At 34.2% G+C, this 19,417-nt stretch overlaps 1 protein-coding gene across 23 annotated transcripts in view; it reads left to right on the forward strand.

Annotated features, from left to right (window-relative positions):
- LOC105465127 (EH domain binding protein 1) overlaps nucleotides 1-19,417 on the forward strand; it is a 406,349-nt gene that overhangs the window by 384,622 nt on the left and 2,310 nt on the right. For all 23 annotated transcript variants that reach the window (XM_071076797.1, XM_071076793.1, XM_011713372.2 and 20 more), the window contains 2 exons: nucleotides 12,714-12,813; nucleotides 13,917-13,990. In XM_071076797.1, the coding sequence (XP_070932898.1) occupies nucleotides 12,714-12,813; nucleotides 13,917-13,990 (174 nt within the window). The remainder of the gene's footprint in view (nucleotides 1-12,713; nucleotides 12,814-13,916; nucleotides 13,991-19,417) is intronic.

The following is a 19,417-nucleotide window of genomic DNA, read 5'->3' on the forward strand; positions in this document are numbered from 1 at the left end:
AGCTACTGAGGAGGCTGAGGCAAGAGAGTCGCTGGAACCCTGGGCGGTGAAGGCTGCAGTGAGCCGAGATAACACCACTGCACTCCAGCCTGGACGACATAGCAAGACTGTGTATCAAATAATAATAATAATAATAATACATTTTATATTTGTAGATGCTTAATATTACTAATTAATGTTTGTAATGTTTGCTGAATAGTTTTCTGTAAAGGTTTTTTGTTTTGTTTTAATGGAATTTGAAGGAATTTTTAGAGAAACAAAGATTAATCAAAATAGTGTGATTACTTTTACAGCTGTGCAGCTTTACAGGATAAGATTTGATACAAATATATATACATAAACAGTTATTTTCCTAAGGAAAGACAGTGGACTTTACCTGTAAAAATGAGTGTATGTAAGTTAGTTTTATCCTCTGTGTTTAAACTAGTGACATTGATACATGAATTCACAGTATACAGAGCTGCAACCATCTGACTTGTCAGTGTCCCTTGTACTTACTGACTGGTTGTAGACTGCTCTTCTACTCTTTACCTACCCCAAAGCCACCCAATCCCATGCCCCCAGTGCCAGTTCACTCTGAATTAATAGCACCACTTGGTGGCCAAAACTAGGAATTGTGTCAAGCACTAACATTTCTTCCCTACTAGCATGTTGTCCTCCACATTAGACACTTCTGAACTGGAATCTGACAGATCTCTTCATGGCTATATCTGTTGTGCTTTTGAAGGATCTAGCTCCATAAGGAAAGTTAAAAATATAAGTCAAGGAAGACATTTAGACTGATATAATTGTCTATTTTAAAAATGAGTTTATTACAAATTTTAGTGCTTTAAAAAATTAGAGATAGTTTTATATTTCAGGTGTAAAAATTTTCTAGAGAAATGAATTATTAAAATAGTCATAAATATTTTATTTTCTTATGAGAACAAAATTAGAGGGAGACAAGGCTAGGTCTGGTGGTTCATACCTGTAATCCAGCACTTTGGGAGGCCAAAGTGGGAGGATCAGCCAGGCACGGTGGCTCATGCCTGTAATCCCAACACTTTGGGAGTCCGAGGTGGGCAGATCACGCGGTCAGGAGTTCGAGACCAGCTTGGCAAACATGGTGAAACCCCGTCTCTACTAAAAATACAAAAATTAGCCGGGCATGGTGGTGGGTGCCTGTAATCCCCGCTACTTGGGAGGCTGAGGCACAAGAATCACTTGAACTCGGAAGGTGAAGATTGCAGTGAGCCAAGACTGAGCCATTGCACTGCAGCCTGGATGACAAGAGTGAGATTCCATCTCAAAAAGAACAAAAAACAAACAAAAATGGGAAGATCACTTGAGCCTAGGTGTTCAAGACCAGCTGGGCAACATAGCAAGACCCTGTCTCTACAAATAATTTGAAAATGAGCTGAGCATGGTGGCATGTGCCTGTGGTCCCAAACTACTCAGGAACCTGAGGCAGGAGGATTGCCTGAACCCAGGACATCAAGGCTATAGTGAGCTGTGATGATGCCACTGTATATCTGCCTTGGCAACACTTAGCAAGACCCTGTCTCAAAAAAAAAAAAAAAATAGATGGAGTCAGAATTTAACACTTTTAAGACCATTTGTTTTTACTCAAATGCTTATTTTGAATTAGTTATACTGAACATTACTATTCAAAAGTAGAATACTGGTTGGGCATGGTGGTTCATACCTGTAATCCCAATGCTTTGGAAGGCTGAGGTAGGAGGATTGCTTGAGCCTAGCCTGGGCAACAGAGTGAAACCCCATGTCTACAAAAGTTTAAAAATTAGCCAGTCATGGTGGTGTGCGCCTGTAGTCTCAGCTGCTCAGGAGGCTGAGGCAGGAGGATTGCTTGAGCCCAGGAGTTCAAGGTTACAATGAGCTATGATCACTCTCCTGTATTCTAGCCTGGGCAACAGAGCGAGATCTACTCTGGGAAAAATTAAAAAGTAGAATATCATTCTAGAAAAAAGTACTAAATATTCATAAAGCCCACAAAGTTTGGTTTTAGATAATGGAATTTTATTAAAAGATTAGTTTTCATCATTTATAGATGATAAACATGTTTTCTTTAAAATCATCCTACAAAATTATTAGTGTAGATTAGGTAGATATTTTGCTAAACTCTGAAATACGTAATTTGATTTGATGGCAACGATATGGGAAATGAAAATGAAGTACTGTGTCAACAGGTGTGTTGTGAGGACCAAACAGATTTTAGACAGGGTTTTGATCTGTCCCAAGCTGGATTACAGTCATAGTTCACTGCAGTCTCCATCTCTCGGGCTCAGGCAATCCTTTCACCTCAGGCTCTGAGAGGCTGGTACTACAGGTACACACCACCATACCCGGCTAACTAACTTTTTTGATTTTTTAGTAGAGACAAAGCCTCGCTATGTTCAGGCTGGTCTTGAACTCCTGAGTTTAAATGATCCTGTCACTTCGGCCTCCCAAAGTGCTAGGATTATAGGCGTGAGGCTCTGGCCCTTTTTAAATGGGCTGTAGCTTTGGAGAGAAGGGAAAGGACATTACAACACAAGGACAAAGCTAACTGCTTGAGATTGGCCCATAAGATTTATGCCAAAATCTGAGATGAACTCTTGGGATGCCATTATATTCTTCACTCTACAGGGTATTTTAAAATTTATATCATGATAAAAGGGCAACTGAACATATCCTGGGGATTAAGTTGAAGATAAGTATGAAAATAACCTAATCCTTGGGAATTTTAGAGATTCTGGGAGTCACACATTAGGTTTCCTCTAGACTTCTAACTGAACAAAATGGCAATTAGCACAAGAATCTTTGGAATAGACTTAACAGAACATGTGTAACCTTGGAAAGGGGAATGTCTCATGGAGGGTTTGCAATTGAGTAGCTGCTTTAAGAAAATAAAAAAGGGTAATGGGTAGCTGATGGGTTTAGCGCATTGAGGAGATTTTAAAAGGTAGAATGATGTAAGGATGCATTTTGGTTGATTGGTTCAGTAAAATGAATATGTAAAGACATTAGAAATATGCTCAATGAAACTAACAACTTCAGACTTGCACTAAGTTGCCCAACATATTTACTTCTGTGGATGGTCCTTTCTAATGCTTGCACAGACAGTCAGCAAAACTCTGACACTCTGCTGGGAGGAAATCACCATGCCTTGCTCTATCAATAATTCTAGGAGTCAAGGGAGGACACTCAAGTTTGAGTAATGAAGATGGCTCTCTACCTTGTGTGTGTGTGTGTGTGTGTGTGTGTGTGTGTGTGTGTATAGAGAGAGAGCAAGAGAAAGAAACAATAATAGCAATATTTTATTACTTATATGGCATTTATTTACCATGAGCCTGGCACTATTCTAAGTGCTTTACATATTTGAATTCATTTAATTTTCACAAAACTCTATGAAGTAGTACCATTGTTTCCATTTTACAGATGAGGAAACTGAGTCTTAGGGAGAATAAATAACGTATACAAGTTCCTGTAGCTTATAAAGAGCATAACTGGACTTGAATGTATCCTTGATAATCCAGGGCTAGGCAGAGTACTCTTGCTTGACCGTTTTCATTGAATGGTCATTTCCATTGCCTCAAATGGAATCACAGGTAACTTGTAGTTACCCAAGAAGTGAACAGGTCTCTTCTAGGCATCCCATTTCTGTAAGATATCATATGCCAACCTATAATTCAAGGATCTTATGGACATGTTTGCATAGGAAGAAAGGCTGACTCCTCTTATGAAGAATGGTATGCTGCTCTGACATCATTGCTAAGTCCCAATGGCTTACACATGCGAAGACTAAATGAAATCTCCTCTGTTACAGATGAACTAAGTGAACAGCATGAGGGTTTTCTTGTTTATCAGAGTTTTGAAAGTTTTTTTGTGTTCATTTGTTTATCAGAGCCCTCTGAAGGCTTTGTCAAGGTTGGCCTGAATTCTAAATAAAGAGTCTATTCTGGTAAGACTGATTACTTATTAGTCCTTAAGTGTCAAGTGGGTGGCTAAGAGTGGTGGCTCACAAGAGAACCTGGCTGCATTTGAGGCCTGGTTCCACCACTAACTAGCTATATGACTTGAGGTAAATTATATAACCTCATTAAACAGTTGATGCTATTATCATCATCATCATCACCATTATTATTCCCAGCCTATACGAAACTTACTGGTTATCAGTGATCTGATAAAGGGAATACATGACAGTCTCTTTGAGACACTGTTGTTCTCAACTTCAGGAAATGGCACTACAGACCCAAGTTCACTATGAGTGTACTCTAGTGAAGATAATGTGTAGCCAAGTGAAGAGAATGGTTCTCCAGAGAACCATTGAGGGGCACTGGATGTGGTATTATAGTGTTGAAACCCACACTAATCACTTGGTCTGGTCTGGAAGAACAGCATTTATTGCATTTGATTTCAAGGTGTTGTGTAATTGTTGAAATCCTGTTCAAGTTAGAAAGCTGCTGGAGAAGGATCTACACTGTCCTGCCTTGCTTAGGCTTCTGTGGTTTGAGAACAAATGTGGGTGCGGGCTACAAGTGGGGAGGCATAATTCCCATCAGCTCTCCCTTATAGACATTTAGGAAGGTGCCTATGAGGACGTTATGTTAAGTGAAATAGGGCTGGCACAGCAAGACAAATATCATGTGACCTTACTTATATTTATAATATAAAAAGATTGAACTCATAGACGTAGAGGCCACAATGGTGGTTAGCAGGAGCTAAGATGGTAGGGGAGGTAGGGGTAAGGTCAGGGAAGATGTTGGTGAAAGGATACAAAATTTCAGTTCAATAGGAGGAATAAGTTCACCAAATCTATTGTACAATGTGGTGAGTATATGTTTCTGTTTGTTTGTCTGTTTTACAGTGACAAGATCTCGCTATGTTGCCCATGCTGGCCTTGAACTCTTGGGCTCAAGCGATCCTCCTGTTTTGGCCTCTGAAAGTGCTGGGATTACAAGCATGAGCCACCATACCTGGCCTTTAATAGTGTATTATACTTGAAAATTGCTAAGAGAGTTGATTTTAAGTGTTCTTACCACACAAAAAGATAAATATATGATGTAATCCATATGTTAATTATCATAGTTTAGACATTCCACAATGTTTACCTATTTCAAAACATGTACGTGATAAATATATACACTTATTGTCAATTAAATAAGTAAATGAGAAGGTACATAGGAAGGATATATCGCAGTGTTACCTGGTTATCTGAACCCAAGCATGATCAAACCAGGTATAGAGTGGAAAAGAAACTTACTGTGCAGGCAGCTAGTTGAGGGTTGAACTCATCCCTTATTGGAAACTGGGGGATCTGGAGACACCCTGGGTATGATATTTTAAGGACTTTTAAAGACTTTTTTTTTTTTTTTTTTTTAAGAGTTTCGGTCTTGCTATGTTCCACAGGCTGGCCTTGAACTTCTAGGCTTGAGTGATCCTCCCATCTCAGGCTCCTGAGTACCTGATACTATAGGCATGCTCCACCACCCCCAGCCAATTTGTAGAGACTTTAAGCAACACTGGAGCAGGTTACCTACAAGAGTAGTTGTCCGACTGCATAATACATCTTTGGAGAAACCCTTTATTAGGAAGGAGCCTGTCTGGAACACATTTAAAGCCTATCTGTCTGAGTTTGTATTTCTATATTTTAAAAATTATATATATTTAATTTTCCATACTTTCAGTAGAATCTAATCACAGTCTCACCTGGCATTTAGTAAATGAGCTATTTCATCTACACTGACAATTTCATAAGCTGATTTTAAAGGTGCTGTGCTTTTAACATCAAAATATCTTCCTATAAAAATGGTGAAAACTTACTTTCCCACTGAAGCTTTTTGCTTTGTAAATTTTTGATATTCTGTTGTTGTCATTCTTTTCTTCAAATTACATCAATTTGTACTTCATAGTGTAATTTTCACTTTTTAAACTTTTATGTTCATAACCAGCAAACTTGTAGATGTGTTCCATTAGTCCATAATTTTCAATCTTAAAGTGTACCTTTTTTATTTTTTGATATTAAGCAGTATTCCACTATCTACTTTTTTTTTAAGTCTCTAAAACCCACTGTGAATAACTAGACTATCATTACTTGGAGCACAGCCACACTGTTGTGTTACCATAGCTATGGCTATCTTTTGTAGGCAGCAGTGACACTGCTGACCCAGTAGGGTATCTGCTTTGTTTTTCCAGCTGCAGAGATGGGTTTGTACTGATTCACCCACATTTTTCACCTATCCTGCATATGACCAATGGAACACTAACTATAGACTTTGTTATGGTAGCCAAGATTAAAAATACAATTTGTGTCCATGAAATTGTTTACAGATTTACCCTTGTTCTAGTTATCCCTGGTTATATGTCTATCTCCATACTAGACTATGCGGCCTTTGAGGGCAGGGACCACATCTTGGTTATCTTGTATCTCCAGTTCCTGCCTCAGGGCTATATACACCATCATCACCCCCTTCGTTATTATCATCATAGCTTGTAGTCTTGGGTTCTGCACTAAGTACTTTACGTGGATTTTCTCAATTCTTACAACAATTGTGAAGTAAGTAATACCGTTATCCATACAGAGGTGAAGAAACTGAGGTTTAGAGAGTTTCAATAATTAGTCTGAGATCAAGGGGCTCAATTTTTTTACAAAAAGCTAAACTGAACAAAAACTGTATTGTTTTTTGTTTTTGAGATGAAGTCTTGCTCTGTCACCCAGGCTAGAGTGCAGTGATGCAGTCTCGGCTCACAACCTTCACTTCCCAGGTTCAAGTAATTCTTCCGCCTCAGCCTCCTGAGTAACTGGGATTACAGTGGCTCACACCTGTAATCCTAGCACTTTGGAAGGCTGAGGTGGGCAGATCATTTGAAGCCAGCAGTTTGAGACCAGCCTGGCCACCAGGGTGAAACCCTGTGTCTACTGAAAATACAAAAATCAGCCAGGTGTGGTGGCGCACACCTGTGATCCCAGCAACACGAGAGGCTGAGGCAAAAGAATTGTTTGAACCCTGGAAGTGGAGGTTGCAGTGAGCCGAGATCGTGTCACTGCACTTCAGCCTGAGTGACAGAGCAAGACCCTGTCTCAAAACAAAAAACAAAAAAAACCTAAACTATAAGTAAATATAAATAATTTTATCAGTTATAATTTTTCCCATAATGACTACTTTGATGCTTTTTTGTTTATTTTTGCCCTAACTTTGTGTTTAGTGTTACCTTTTGAGAAATCCAATGCTGACCTTCAGTATAAAAAATATCAGTTCAAGCATTAGGAGATATACCTAATGTAAATGACGAGTTAATGGGTGCAGCACACCAATATGGCACATGTATACATATGTAACAAACCTGCACATTGTGCACATGTACCCTAGAACTTAAAGTATAATTAAAAATAAATAAATTAATTAAAAGAAATAAATTATTAAAAAAAAAAAAAAATGTCAGTTCAGGCCGGGCGCGGTGCCTCGTGCCTGTAATCCCAGCACTTTTTGGGAGACCCACGTGGGTGGATTACGAGGTCAGGAGATCGAGACCATCCTGGCTAACACGGTGAAACCCTGTCACTACTAAAAATACAAAAAATTAGCTGGACGTGATGGCAGGCACCTGTAGTCCCAGCTACTTGGAGGCTGAGGCAAGAGAATTGTTTGAACCCAGGAAGCAGAGGTTGCAGTGAGCCAAGATTGCACCACTGTACTCCAGCCTGGGTGACAGAGTGAGACTCTGTCTCAAAAAAAAAAAAAAAAAAAAAGTCAGCTCAGACCCTATTAAGGAGTAAGGAGTTGGTACAAGAAGACTGCTGTAAACTTCTAACCTTTAGAAATAGCTTCTTTCTATGTGTAAGTTTATTGAGGAAGAACTTTGGTGAAGTTGTCTGTGCCTCCTCCTGTAGAAAGTCCATGCATAGGGGTCTGTTAAAAGTTGTGTGTAGAAAGTTGCTACCTCACATCTCTCCCCACATTCTATCTTAGCAAACAGGTAAATAAAATGTATGTGTGAGAGAGCATGGCAGTTTTTCTTTTGCTTCAACCAAAGGAGACAAGATTTTTCCCAGAGTTTGTACTCTTAATATTATAAATATATCAGGCTGAGCAAATGGTTTTAAGACAATTAAACTGCTGAAAATACCAGTAAAGATTATCAGATTCTTCTGTGTTGATGCTGTTTGAGGATATTGTTGGATCAGAAACTTTTGTTTATAGTAAAATTTATTTTCATAATATAGCTCTATTTCCTAAGTTTAAATATTTTCTAAAACTGAGGCACTGGAGTCCTGCAATAATGTTGGCTTTGGGGTTAATGTCTACATGGCCCTACATAACTGCACCAAATTCATCTCTTTCATCCATTAAATACCAGTTACTTGGATACCTTCATGTATCATATGTCTTTTTGTCATATGTCTTTCAAAGGTCATCATATTCTTATAATCACCATCAGGACAATTTGTAATGGCAGGTTTTTTTGTTTTTGTGCTTTGGTTTAGCTTTGCTATGTTGTGTCCTTTAAGGGCTATATGTGATTACTACTCAGCCATCACCACTATGGGGCTATGGCAAGATTTCAGCATTCTTTAATGATTTCATGGTAGAAAATCTTGAATTTGTATACTTGTATAACAGCAGCCTACATTTATATGTGTTTATTCTTTCCCATTGAATTTGTCTTCTATTCAGCTAAAATTGTTTTGTTCCTTATTTTGCATTTATGTAAGAATTCACTGTCTAAAATATATCTTTATAAGTAGATACTTTTATGGTGAAAGATTAATTATGAAAAGCTAATGAGAAGACAGTTTTAAAATATGATTCATAATTTCTGGTTTTTGACATCACTTTTATTCATTTTAAAACTTACATTGAAAATACTACTTCTGAAAAAATAAATAAAAATCACATACAGATTCTTGGATACATGAATGAATTACTAAATAAAAATAATAACTTTGAAGAATTTTTTGGAAGATATATAATATAAAGTAGTTGATATTGTCAGTTAATACTAAGTATTGCATGTAGTGCTCTGCATCATATGCTTCTGTCAAGTGGTTTTTGTTAACTATGTGATAGGAAGAATAATTTGAAGTTATATTTACAAATAGTTAGTTTTCCTGCCATTATCGTTATCCTTGATTATTTAATAATGTTTACAAATCATACTCCAGCTACAATAATGGATTAAAAGAAAAAACTGACATTAAGGATTGTGATATCGAAACAGATGTTACATTGTCTTGGAGGCAAAATAAAAAACAGAAGTTTTTAAGGAAACAAAGTAGGAAAAAATATTACCAGAGATTATATAAGTAGTACTTTAAATGTTAAGTAGTACTTTAAAATGTTAAGGTTGAAACTAGTTAAGTAGTTTTTATGTTTTTATTGGTAATTTATTTACGATAAACATGAGGTATTATGTTTTAAAATATAGTGTAACAACTCAGCCATGCTTTCATATTTTAGTAATTGTATACTGTAGTGTATCATTTTGTCATTTTTAATTTCAAAATGGCTTTCAATAGTATATGTCTTGAATTTTTTTAAATGGTGAAACAAAAAAAATTTTAAAAGCATTATTGTTGGTCTAGGTGATAAAAATGTGGTTGTAATTACAAATTAAAGATAATTTTGAAAAAGAGGTAGTTAACCAGGTTAGGTTAAATAAGATTAAACGATTTATGGCCATTTTATAAAATAATGACAGTCTTCATTTTAAGCTACAATGTAAAGTGCTTTATTCTGAGATTAGGTATTGTGGCAGAAGCTAAAACTGCCTTTTTTTCTAACAGTGCCAGAATACAACCTCTTTTTCTTTTTGCACTAACAAGACTGCTTTACCACCACAGCCCACTCTAAGTAATTAAATCAATCCTTTGTACTTACCGTATTCTCCTCTAGTGACGGTACTAGATCTGATTATATGCTTCATGCATATTCAAAGTACGGCACTGACAGCTCTTTAATGAGCTCTTACTTAATCAGTATGAACAATGTTCATCTTGTTCTTTTTTTCCTCATGCATTAGAGCTAGGAACAGTTGGGAAAAATGAAACATCCAGCATTCATTTGAAAAATATATTGTACTTTGAAAAGTGTCTAAGCTGAGGAAGTTGCATTCTGCCCTTTAAAAGTCTGATGGACAAATTGGATTACTAGTATTGGATTAAATAACAAATGGTTAGAGGAGAAATGAGAAAAGCTCACTGTGATCACAGGCTTTAATATTTTTTGTTACTTATAAAGCTAAAGGGGTCTTTAACCAGTTATTAAAGTCAGGATTAATTTGTAACGGTTCAACTTACTGGCTTTTAAAAGCTTTTTAAATTTAAAAAATTTTAAGAGCCCTAAAAACAATAGTGTAATGATGTATTAGAAAAAATTTTAATTTTTTTAGTATTAGGTTAAGTATAGATGTCCATGATTGTATGCTATCCCAGGTAAGGATTTGGTGATACAGAATTGATTTATCTTCAAATATGTTTTTCCAATTAAATACTCTGTGAAGCAATGAGTAATGTGTCCTTAAATATTTCTTATTGTTAGGCTTATTTCCTTCTAAAACATGAGATTCTTTTGTTATTAGTCATATCCTAACAATTAGAGGAAGGGAATTTCTTACTCTTCACTAGAATTCATAGGCATAAGTTAAACTGAAAATAACACAGTACCACATCAATATTGTTATTCTCAAGGAAGCAGTCTTCCATTGAAGAAAATGATGCTAATTTAAGAGTAGGCTGGTTGCTTCTAGTATTGCCTGAAAACCTCAAATTATAGGTTAAGTTAAACGCAAAAGAAAGTTTTAATAAGTCTATATTTTTATAAGTCACATAGGTTATGAACACAATAATTAAGTCTTTAATCAGAAAGTAAAATATCATAAAATCTATACCTATTAATATTGCACACATGTGGCATTTCACTGATCAAAAAGGCCTTCACCAGGGTACAATTGGCCTTTTTCCAAATTGCAAGCTTTTTCTCAGCTTTTTCTTTTTACTCTTTCTTCTTTTGTTGCTACCCAGGGATTTGTGCCTATCGCAGCCTATATCACATGACCAGTGTCAAGACATCACATGGTCCAAAGTGAATACAAAACCAGCTACCCTAAAAGAGAGATTAAAAATACTGTAAAACAATAAAGACTTTTGTTCAGACTCTAAAAGAATCTATCCTAAGTCGGCTTCGTACCACTAGTTTTAACAGCATTGAATGAAGGCACATATTCTCAACTATTCTCCCTAATGGTAAACAATAGCTATCTATTTTATAGGGATGCTCTGAAATACATGTTTAATCCCTAACACACAGATTAGCTTTTTATATTCTATTTGTAATCTAAAAATTATTTAAATTTGTATTAATGTAGAAATATTTAAATTATGGTATGCTCATAATTTATGCAAGTACTATAAAGAATGAGATATTTGGACAGTATGACAGAACACATCATAGATGAATATGTAATGTGAGCTCTTATGTTAAAGAAACATGTATGTGTCTATAGATACAGTATATAAACGTGTGATAGACATAGCTATCAATGTGGTCTGGAAGGAGATATGTTAAACTATAATCATACCTCTGGAGAAGGGAAGTGTGGGGTTGGTGGAAGAGGACTATCCTTGACATTTTACTTGAAAAGAAAATCAAACTTAGGGAATAATAATCTGAGGGGGATTATTTAATTTTTTAATAGATATTTAAATTAACCTTATGGATGCCATACGGAAGTTAGACTGAAATATTAAATAATAGCTTAGCAAAACAATAAACCCATCATGGGAAAATTTCATGAAATAAAAATTGAAGAATTAGAAATTTGACTAGGTATAATTTGAAGGGAGAGAAAGGAAGTTGGGAAAATTAATATTTTTCTTCAGTATAATTGTGGCCTACTTCTACATGAACAAATGCCAAATATATACTATATTATAATGCTTAATATGGATTATGTTGGCCTTCGTGAGGAAGTGGAAGGGTGGTATTAGATGATGGGATGAATATTAGCAATGGAGAATTTTAAGTATCTCCTTTGTACAATCATTTATAATCTAAAATATTCAGTTGTCACTCTGCTCACATGTTTTCTGAACATCATGATGTTCATTAAATTTTTTTTTCATAGATAGCTGTGGGCATTTTTTTGTAGCCTTGTCATTTACAGTGTATTTAGTAATTTATAAGTAGTCTACCCTATTAGGGATGATGAGTTCCAAAATGTCATATATATGTATATGTCTCTAGTTTACTTTTGGGGAGGAAAATAAGAAAATAGCAAGTTGTTACAAATGAAGCTTTCACACAATCTCTGGACTTCCCTGATCTTCCTGCTAGTCTTACGGGTCTCATAATGATTTTTTAATTTTTTTTTAAATCATGACCATATGTCTGTCAGCACTGTGAGTTCCTCATTGAAACATAATAGCAAGTCAGCCTCTAGGGAGAATTTAAAAGGTAGGACATTTTGTTTACTGTACTTAGAGTTAATATGATCTATAGGTATGTTCACGGAGACTAAAATATGCATGCCAAATATCACCTTAAGAAGATTGATTTATGAGTTTTGAAATGTGGATTTCTTTTATCAGGACTTGGACTTTAACCTTCTTATAAGCAGTTTAATATATAGTATTAGAGTAACTAAAATGTTTTCTATGTTAAAAAAAATTCTGTGCTAAACTATTATTTGGCTTGTATAACGTCATATAATAAGAGGTAACTCTTCCTGAATTATAGGAAGGAACACAGAAGAAGAAGAAGCTATGATGCAGGAATGGTTTATGTTAGTTAATAAGAAAAATGCCTTAATAAGGAGAATGAATCAGCTGTCTCTTCTGTAAGTACTCATGATTATGCTTGTTTTGCCTACAACATTGATAAATCTTAGGCCTCTTGTTATTGCCTTATTTGGGATTTCATATTTATTTGGTATTTTCCCTTTCCTTAGAGATTACATGTTTTATAAAAAAATTAAAAATAGTATATGACAGTTTTCATCTTATAAGAACTTTTAAATGGAACAGTAGACACTGAAAAAGTATTATACAGAAAGCCAAGAAATATAAATAATTATTGTACTTAAGAAATAAATCACTTATACAAGAAAAAGAAGTTTGGTTTATATTGAGGGTTAGAGGGGAAGATAAATAAAATTAAAGTTTATTTAACAAATTCTAACTTAAATAAAATAACTCTTAATAAGGACAAAAGTACATTTATAGTCTCAGGTGATGTTACTCTAAATTTTGGGATAAAAGATCAGTTACTAAAACAAAAGTGACCTTTTTGTGATTAAAAGAATTACAGTAAAATGGAGTCTAGACAAAATGTAAGCATTCTTCGTTTTTAGCATTTTAGTTCACCGGAGGACTTAAGCTTGTTCCTTTCTGCTCACTAGCAGTATTCTTCTAGTATGCCACCTAGTGTGAGAATGAGCAGGCTTACGTGGTTTATTTTAGTGAAAAAGTCTAATTTTATAATTTCTGCTATGCCTGAACTTGATAAAAGAGTTATGAAGAAGCAGAAAACTTAACAAATCCTGAACTGTGGTCTCTGTATTAAATTTACACTGCTGGTACTTTCATGTTTCTTGTATTCTTTTCATGTGGAGTTTTGGAAAAAAGATTATAAATTATGAAAAATATTTTCGAAAATAGCCTTATACTTGGCATTTGGTACAAGAAGCAATGAAGAAAGTGAGTAACTATCCTCAGATTAAAATATACCTATGTAACCTTCAGAATTGAAGGAGGAAAATAAGAGCACTAGTAAATATTCGACTGAGGAAGGTTTTAGGTTTGTGTATCATTTGTTTGGAGTGGCTTAAAGTTAAAGAGAAAAGTCAGTTATGAGTCCTAAAATCAATGTAACCTAAAGGTTCTTTTAAGTGTTTAATGATTTAGTAATTAGCATATTGATGAACTTTTGCAACTTGCCCAGGGAAAAAGAACATGATTTAGAACGACGGTATGAGCTGCTGAACCGGGAATTGCGGGCAATGCTAGCCATTGAAGGTAAGAAATGCTATGGTGGGGTGAGGTATGTGACGTGTCAGTTGTCGAAGAGATTTAAAGAATATGATACACTTCTGGTCTTACTAGATCTGGTGTACTAGGGACCTTCCGGAATTGCAAATAAATGCCGTGGAGGCAGAAAGCAGTATCCATATAAACTTAAGGACCCTAATTCAGATAGATAATCATTATGTTTGCTATTAATAATGGCACAAAATTGTCTTAACTTTTGATTCAGTAAGCTTATATGTCCATAAAATGGAAAATATAAGGAGTTGATTGATTTAATTACCTTTTACTTAAGTGCAATTTAAAGTTGTTTCCACTGGGGAGGTTTGGAAAAGATTTATCATTTTAATTTTTTACATCCAGACTCTAAATTTTACCTTAATATTTAATTGATGTCAACATTGAAATATATCCCTGTTCAGTCTTCTACAGTTCTTAAGATTCCAACTTGTGTTAAGTGAATATCCGGACAAAGATGAGATAAATGAAAGTTTCACACTTTTCATAAAGCTTTTAAATGAATTATATAGTAATCCTATGCATGGTTCATATATCAGTAAACATCAGCTAGCTTATCTGGCATTTACTATATATGATTTTGTAAAATTCTTAGGTGTTTTATAATGCTCTTCTCCTTGTATCTCTCAGTTGAAAATGTCTTATAGTTCAAAGATGTCTGCTTAAAAGCTAATCCTTTGGGCTCTGTAAAATGGACCTTTTGTCTAATCAATGCAAACTGATTTTCCTATTCTACATTGACCTCTTAACCCATTGACTGTCCATGGTAATTTTGTTCTTCACCTGATAAGGTACCTGATCTATAATAAGTCAATTCTAATTAGTTCAGAAACTGGAAATTTAAGTACGTAAGGGAAAGCCAAGTGAAGCCTTATATTCTTAAAATATTTTAATAAATATTGTCATCAAAATGCATGCTATTTATCTAAATACTATCATATATGCTTGTAGACATTTCATTTTTAGTTTTATATTCATAAACTCATTTGATAAATATCACTGGCAATATTTGTATATCCTCATTTAGAAATCTGATTTACTTTATTTTGAAAGGCTTCAGTTAGCCCATTTCCTTCAAATGGCTACCCAGATGTATCAAATTATACCATTGATAATGACTATAAAATTTGTCAAAATTATTTAAGAAGTTCTGTGAAACTTGCCATTGAAATAAAGTATACAGCTATACTAAATGGTATTTTTTCTCTCGATACAGTTTTTGTAGTCATGGTATAGTCTTTAAAAAGGCAAAATAGTCAGTTGAAAAGTAGGCACAGTAAAAACTATTTATATTATATATATTTGTATGTGTAATATAATGTTTATATATAGCATATCTAATACATATAACTCATCATAGTTTATTATTTATAGATTCATTGTACACACTACATTCAACACAGAATATTCTTTACATTTTTATCTACCCTTTCACGTATAAAAAGATAAACTGTCCCCAAAATACAGCTTGATACAATACAGTTGACTTTAAGATAGATATTGGTTCTAACCCCAAAACCAATATTATAACCAAATACCTGTCTTAAAAGCAGGGCCATGACACATTAAAAAATTCAATTTCATCAGCAGTCCTATCCCTATATACCAGATTTACAATGTTAAATAATCTAATATTTTATCTGCCTGACCTGCTTGCACATACAGAAAAGCAGTAGAAAGTCATATATTTAAAGAAAAGGGGAAAAATATTTTTCTTTTTAAAAGTTTTACTACAGTTGTTAGTGTTTTGCATTATCTTTCTCTTTTGTTTTTTAAATACATTGGCCCATATATGACTGTGCCTTAAATCCCTCGGCCAGTTTCCATTGCTGGTTGAGGGAAAAAGGAGACTTGAGAAAAGGAGCAGCCTGTTGATTACAAATAAAGATACTGTCTTAAGAAAGAGGCCTGTCCCACTAGCCTGGGCAGTACATGGGCTAGACTGTGCCAGAGAGGTGGTGATCACTGTGAAGATCAGCTCTGTGAAGACAGTGTCCTCTGAGCCAACCCTTAGAATGGACACACATTCAGATCAATAGCTTTTCGAGTGTTAACACACCACAGAAAAAAACACATGAATAAGCAACATTAGTTGGTTTTGTTTTGCTTTCTTTTGTTTTAAAGTTCATTTCTCTTTTCCCATCCCTCCTACTTAGTAGCCATAAGATAGTTTTATAATAAATAAACTAAAATCTTTTCAAATAAATCTGCTGCTGAAACCATTCACCAGGAGAACAGAATACTGATAACCATAGCACATTGAAAGAAATATTAACAGCTTGGTTTGAGAGCAAAAAAAAAATAATATTCAATACATCCATTCTTCTGAGAATCCATAATTACTTTGGCCTGTTTTTTTACCCTTTTTTTCCTGAGGTGTTTTTCATAGCAGGAGTTTCACTCGACTGAGCTAAGTTGTAGGATCCCTCAAGCTAACAAACATCTTTTAGATACTTTTCCTATAGTTTTTTTATTCCAGATTATTTAATGCCCCCTCAAGAAAGATAAATTCATTTCTGCACACATTGGGGTGGGCTTTTAGAAAGTGGTATGTTCATTTTCTGCACAAGAAATGGATCTTCTCTAGGATTTTGTACATCTTGATTTATTCTTGGCTTAGAGTTTGAAGTGGGTGCTCTTCTAAAGGGATTTATGCATAGGTTCACTATTTTTGTAGTTATGGTTTATATGATAAGCTTTTTATATTTAAAATCAATATGTAATCCTGTGGAGGAGCTTATCCCCTAAAACCCCATTTGTAAATCTATTTTAGCTTTGTTACACAGCACAGCCACAGTCTTCCATAGATTGATTAGGTACAGCGGTAGAATCCTATCAAATGGCCTGTTCTGATGATGATGCAAACTCTTTCAGGATTGCTAGTTGACTGGAACTAAAGATAAGACTTGACTGCAATCCCCCAATGTGCTCTTTACAAAACTAGTGTTAATTTTCATCAAAGTGCCAGGCTTATTTATAGTGGCAAGGTTGAAGGTTTACTACAAGAACTTTAGGTCCTTTCTATTAAAGTGTTTATAGGTATTTCTCTTGCCTTTTTTCAAGGTAATTATCAACTTCAGCAAATAAACTGAATCAGGGAGTGAATAATTGGCCCTATATATAAAAAAGAGTTTTTTAAAGTAACAAAACAGCTCAGTGCAGATGGACATAAACAGAATCTCTTTATTTCAACACTTTGACTCAAATGCAGCATCAAAACTTAATCCTATTTGTTACGAGAGGATATGGCTTTTGTAGCAAAAGTACACTGGAATCTTTAAATTAATCAGAACCCACATTGTAGTTTGTCCAAGCCAAAATCAGTGCAGTTAGCTAGCTGTCACTGGTGTTATAGGTGAGTAATCAGTTCTTAAAATGCATAACAGGTAACACGTAAACTTACATGCAAGTTTTTAAAACATAACATTTCTAGCTGAAGCTATTTAAAACAGGATTTTTAAAAAATTTAGGCTTGAACATGAGAATGTGAATTTTGATCAATTTTAAATGTAATACTACATTTTTAAAAAAAGATAAAAATAGTTTACTTAATTTCTCAAATTAGCATTCAAATATATATGTATGTGTATGTAAACATATGCATGAGTTTGTGTACATATATTATATAATTTATTCCCATTATGAGAAAAACATGAAGTAAAAGTATAGTTTTGCTAATGTAAAATCTATTCACTGCACATTGCTATTTCCTATACAGTTGACTAATATTTTGTAGACAGATATTAATGTAGCACTGTAATGACAGATTTAATATTTTAAAATCCTATAAATTATGCTGGGATATTTTAAATTCTAATGTCATTTAAATTTGACTCTGAAATAATGAAAATTACCTAAATATTCTTAATTTTTAAGTGATTTCATTACAGTTATAGAAAATGTCATTACTGAGCTAGGGAAAAGTTAAGATATTTTAAATTACTCAATACTTAAAAGGTTAAAATTTTCTTTAACGCCCTCTTTTATCCACTTTGTTAAAGTCCTAGTTTTTTCAATATTAATGAAATCTTGGTATTTTTAATTACTAATTAAAGCCTTAAAAGCAACTGGTCAAGTTCATAAAAGGAATAATTAAGAAAATTATATGTGGTGTTAAAATTTATGTTTTCTTGGTTTAATTTTTTTAATATAATTTTCAATTTAATTCTGTTTTTGAAAATTTCTTCAATTGTAAAACTCTTCGCAAAATGTTTTGGAAGTAAATAAATCAAAGCTTATAATCAGAATGATTTCTTGAGGTTGGAAGTGAAAAAATTAATATTCATTAAACTAGTAATCTTAATATAAAATTTAGTTTCAAATCTGTTACACATTTAGGTTTTTTCTGAAATAATATTTCTAGAATTATAGTTACCTGAAATTAGACTAGATGACATTTAAGATCTTTCCAACCTGGAGAGCCTATTAATTTACCTGCTGAATAAGACTGATTTAAGAACAAGAACCAGATTAAAAAATTTTCCAGCATTCCTGTCCTCAGTTGCATTTAAATCCAAAGAAAAAAAATTGTGATATATATGGCTGCTCTTCAGTTTTGCTGTTTATTATTTTTTAAATTATTATATTCAAAGAAACCCTTTCCAAATAGTTTCTGTATTCATCTCTATGCTATAGAATATTTCATTTTTAAAATAAAAATGTAATAGTGATCAGTTATTTAATGTTTTTGTGTGATGTTTTATATCAAATGTGGATAATTAACATATAGCATGTTTCATATAAATATGTATGTATGTGTTAGAGCTTATAATGAAAGAAATAGTGATAAATTGAATAAAACATTCTAGCTTTTTGCTGCTTTTCTAACCTTTATTGCATGATGATGCATCTAATTTTTAATTTGTAAATACAAGATAGAATTCCCTCTAGCACCATTTGCTTTCATAAAGCTGCTGAGCAGTTTGCTGTCTTGAATAAATTTTGCTTTGGAGGGGGTGGGGGGGATTTGAACCAGCACATTCTTGTGTGGTTTGTGAAGATTCACATGGTAACCAGCGGTGTGCATTGTTAGGTTTATCTGAATAAGCACCAGCCATGTGAGTTTTAACATGATTGCCCAGGGCAATGGAGAGAGAAGAGAGAAACCCGAAAGGATTGCACTTCTCTCTGTTTTTTGGAAAGTGCATTTGCTGGGGGAGGGGGCTACAGGAGTCAATGGCCATGGTTCTTTTTTTTTTTTTTTTTTAAAGCTGGTGTCCTGTTTCCCTCTAGGTCCTCATTTGTTCTGCTATCTGCCTCATCATCTACTACTTCTTTTCATTGTTTACCTTCCTAATGAGGGAGGCGGGGTAGACTGGGGGTTGATTGACAGCTACAAGCCCTTACAGTCTGGCCAGAGAGCAGTTGGCTTTGGTTTCAAAAGTGTTTTAAATGTTCGAT

This window comes from Macaca nemestrina, chromosome 13, assembly GCF_043159975.1.
Source record: "Macaca nemestrina isolate mMacNem1 chromosome 13, mMacNem.hap1, whole genome shotgun sequence".
In the NCBI taxonomy this organism is placed as follows: Eukaryota; Metazoa; Chordata; class Mammalia; order Primates; family Cercopithecidae; genus Macaca; species Macaca nemestrina.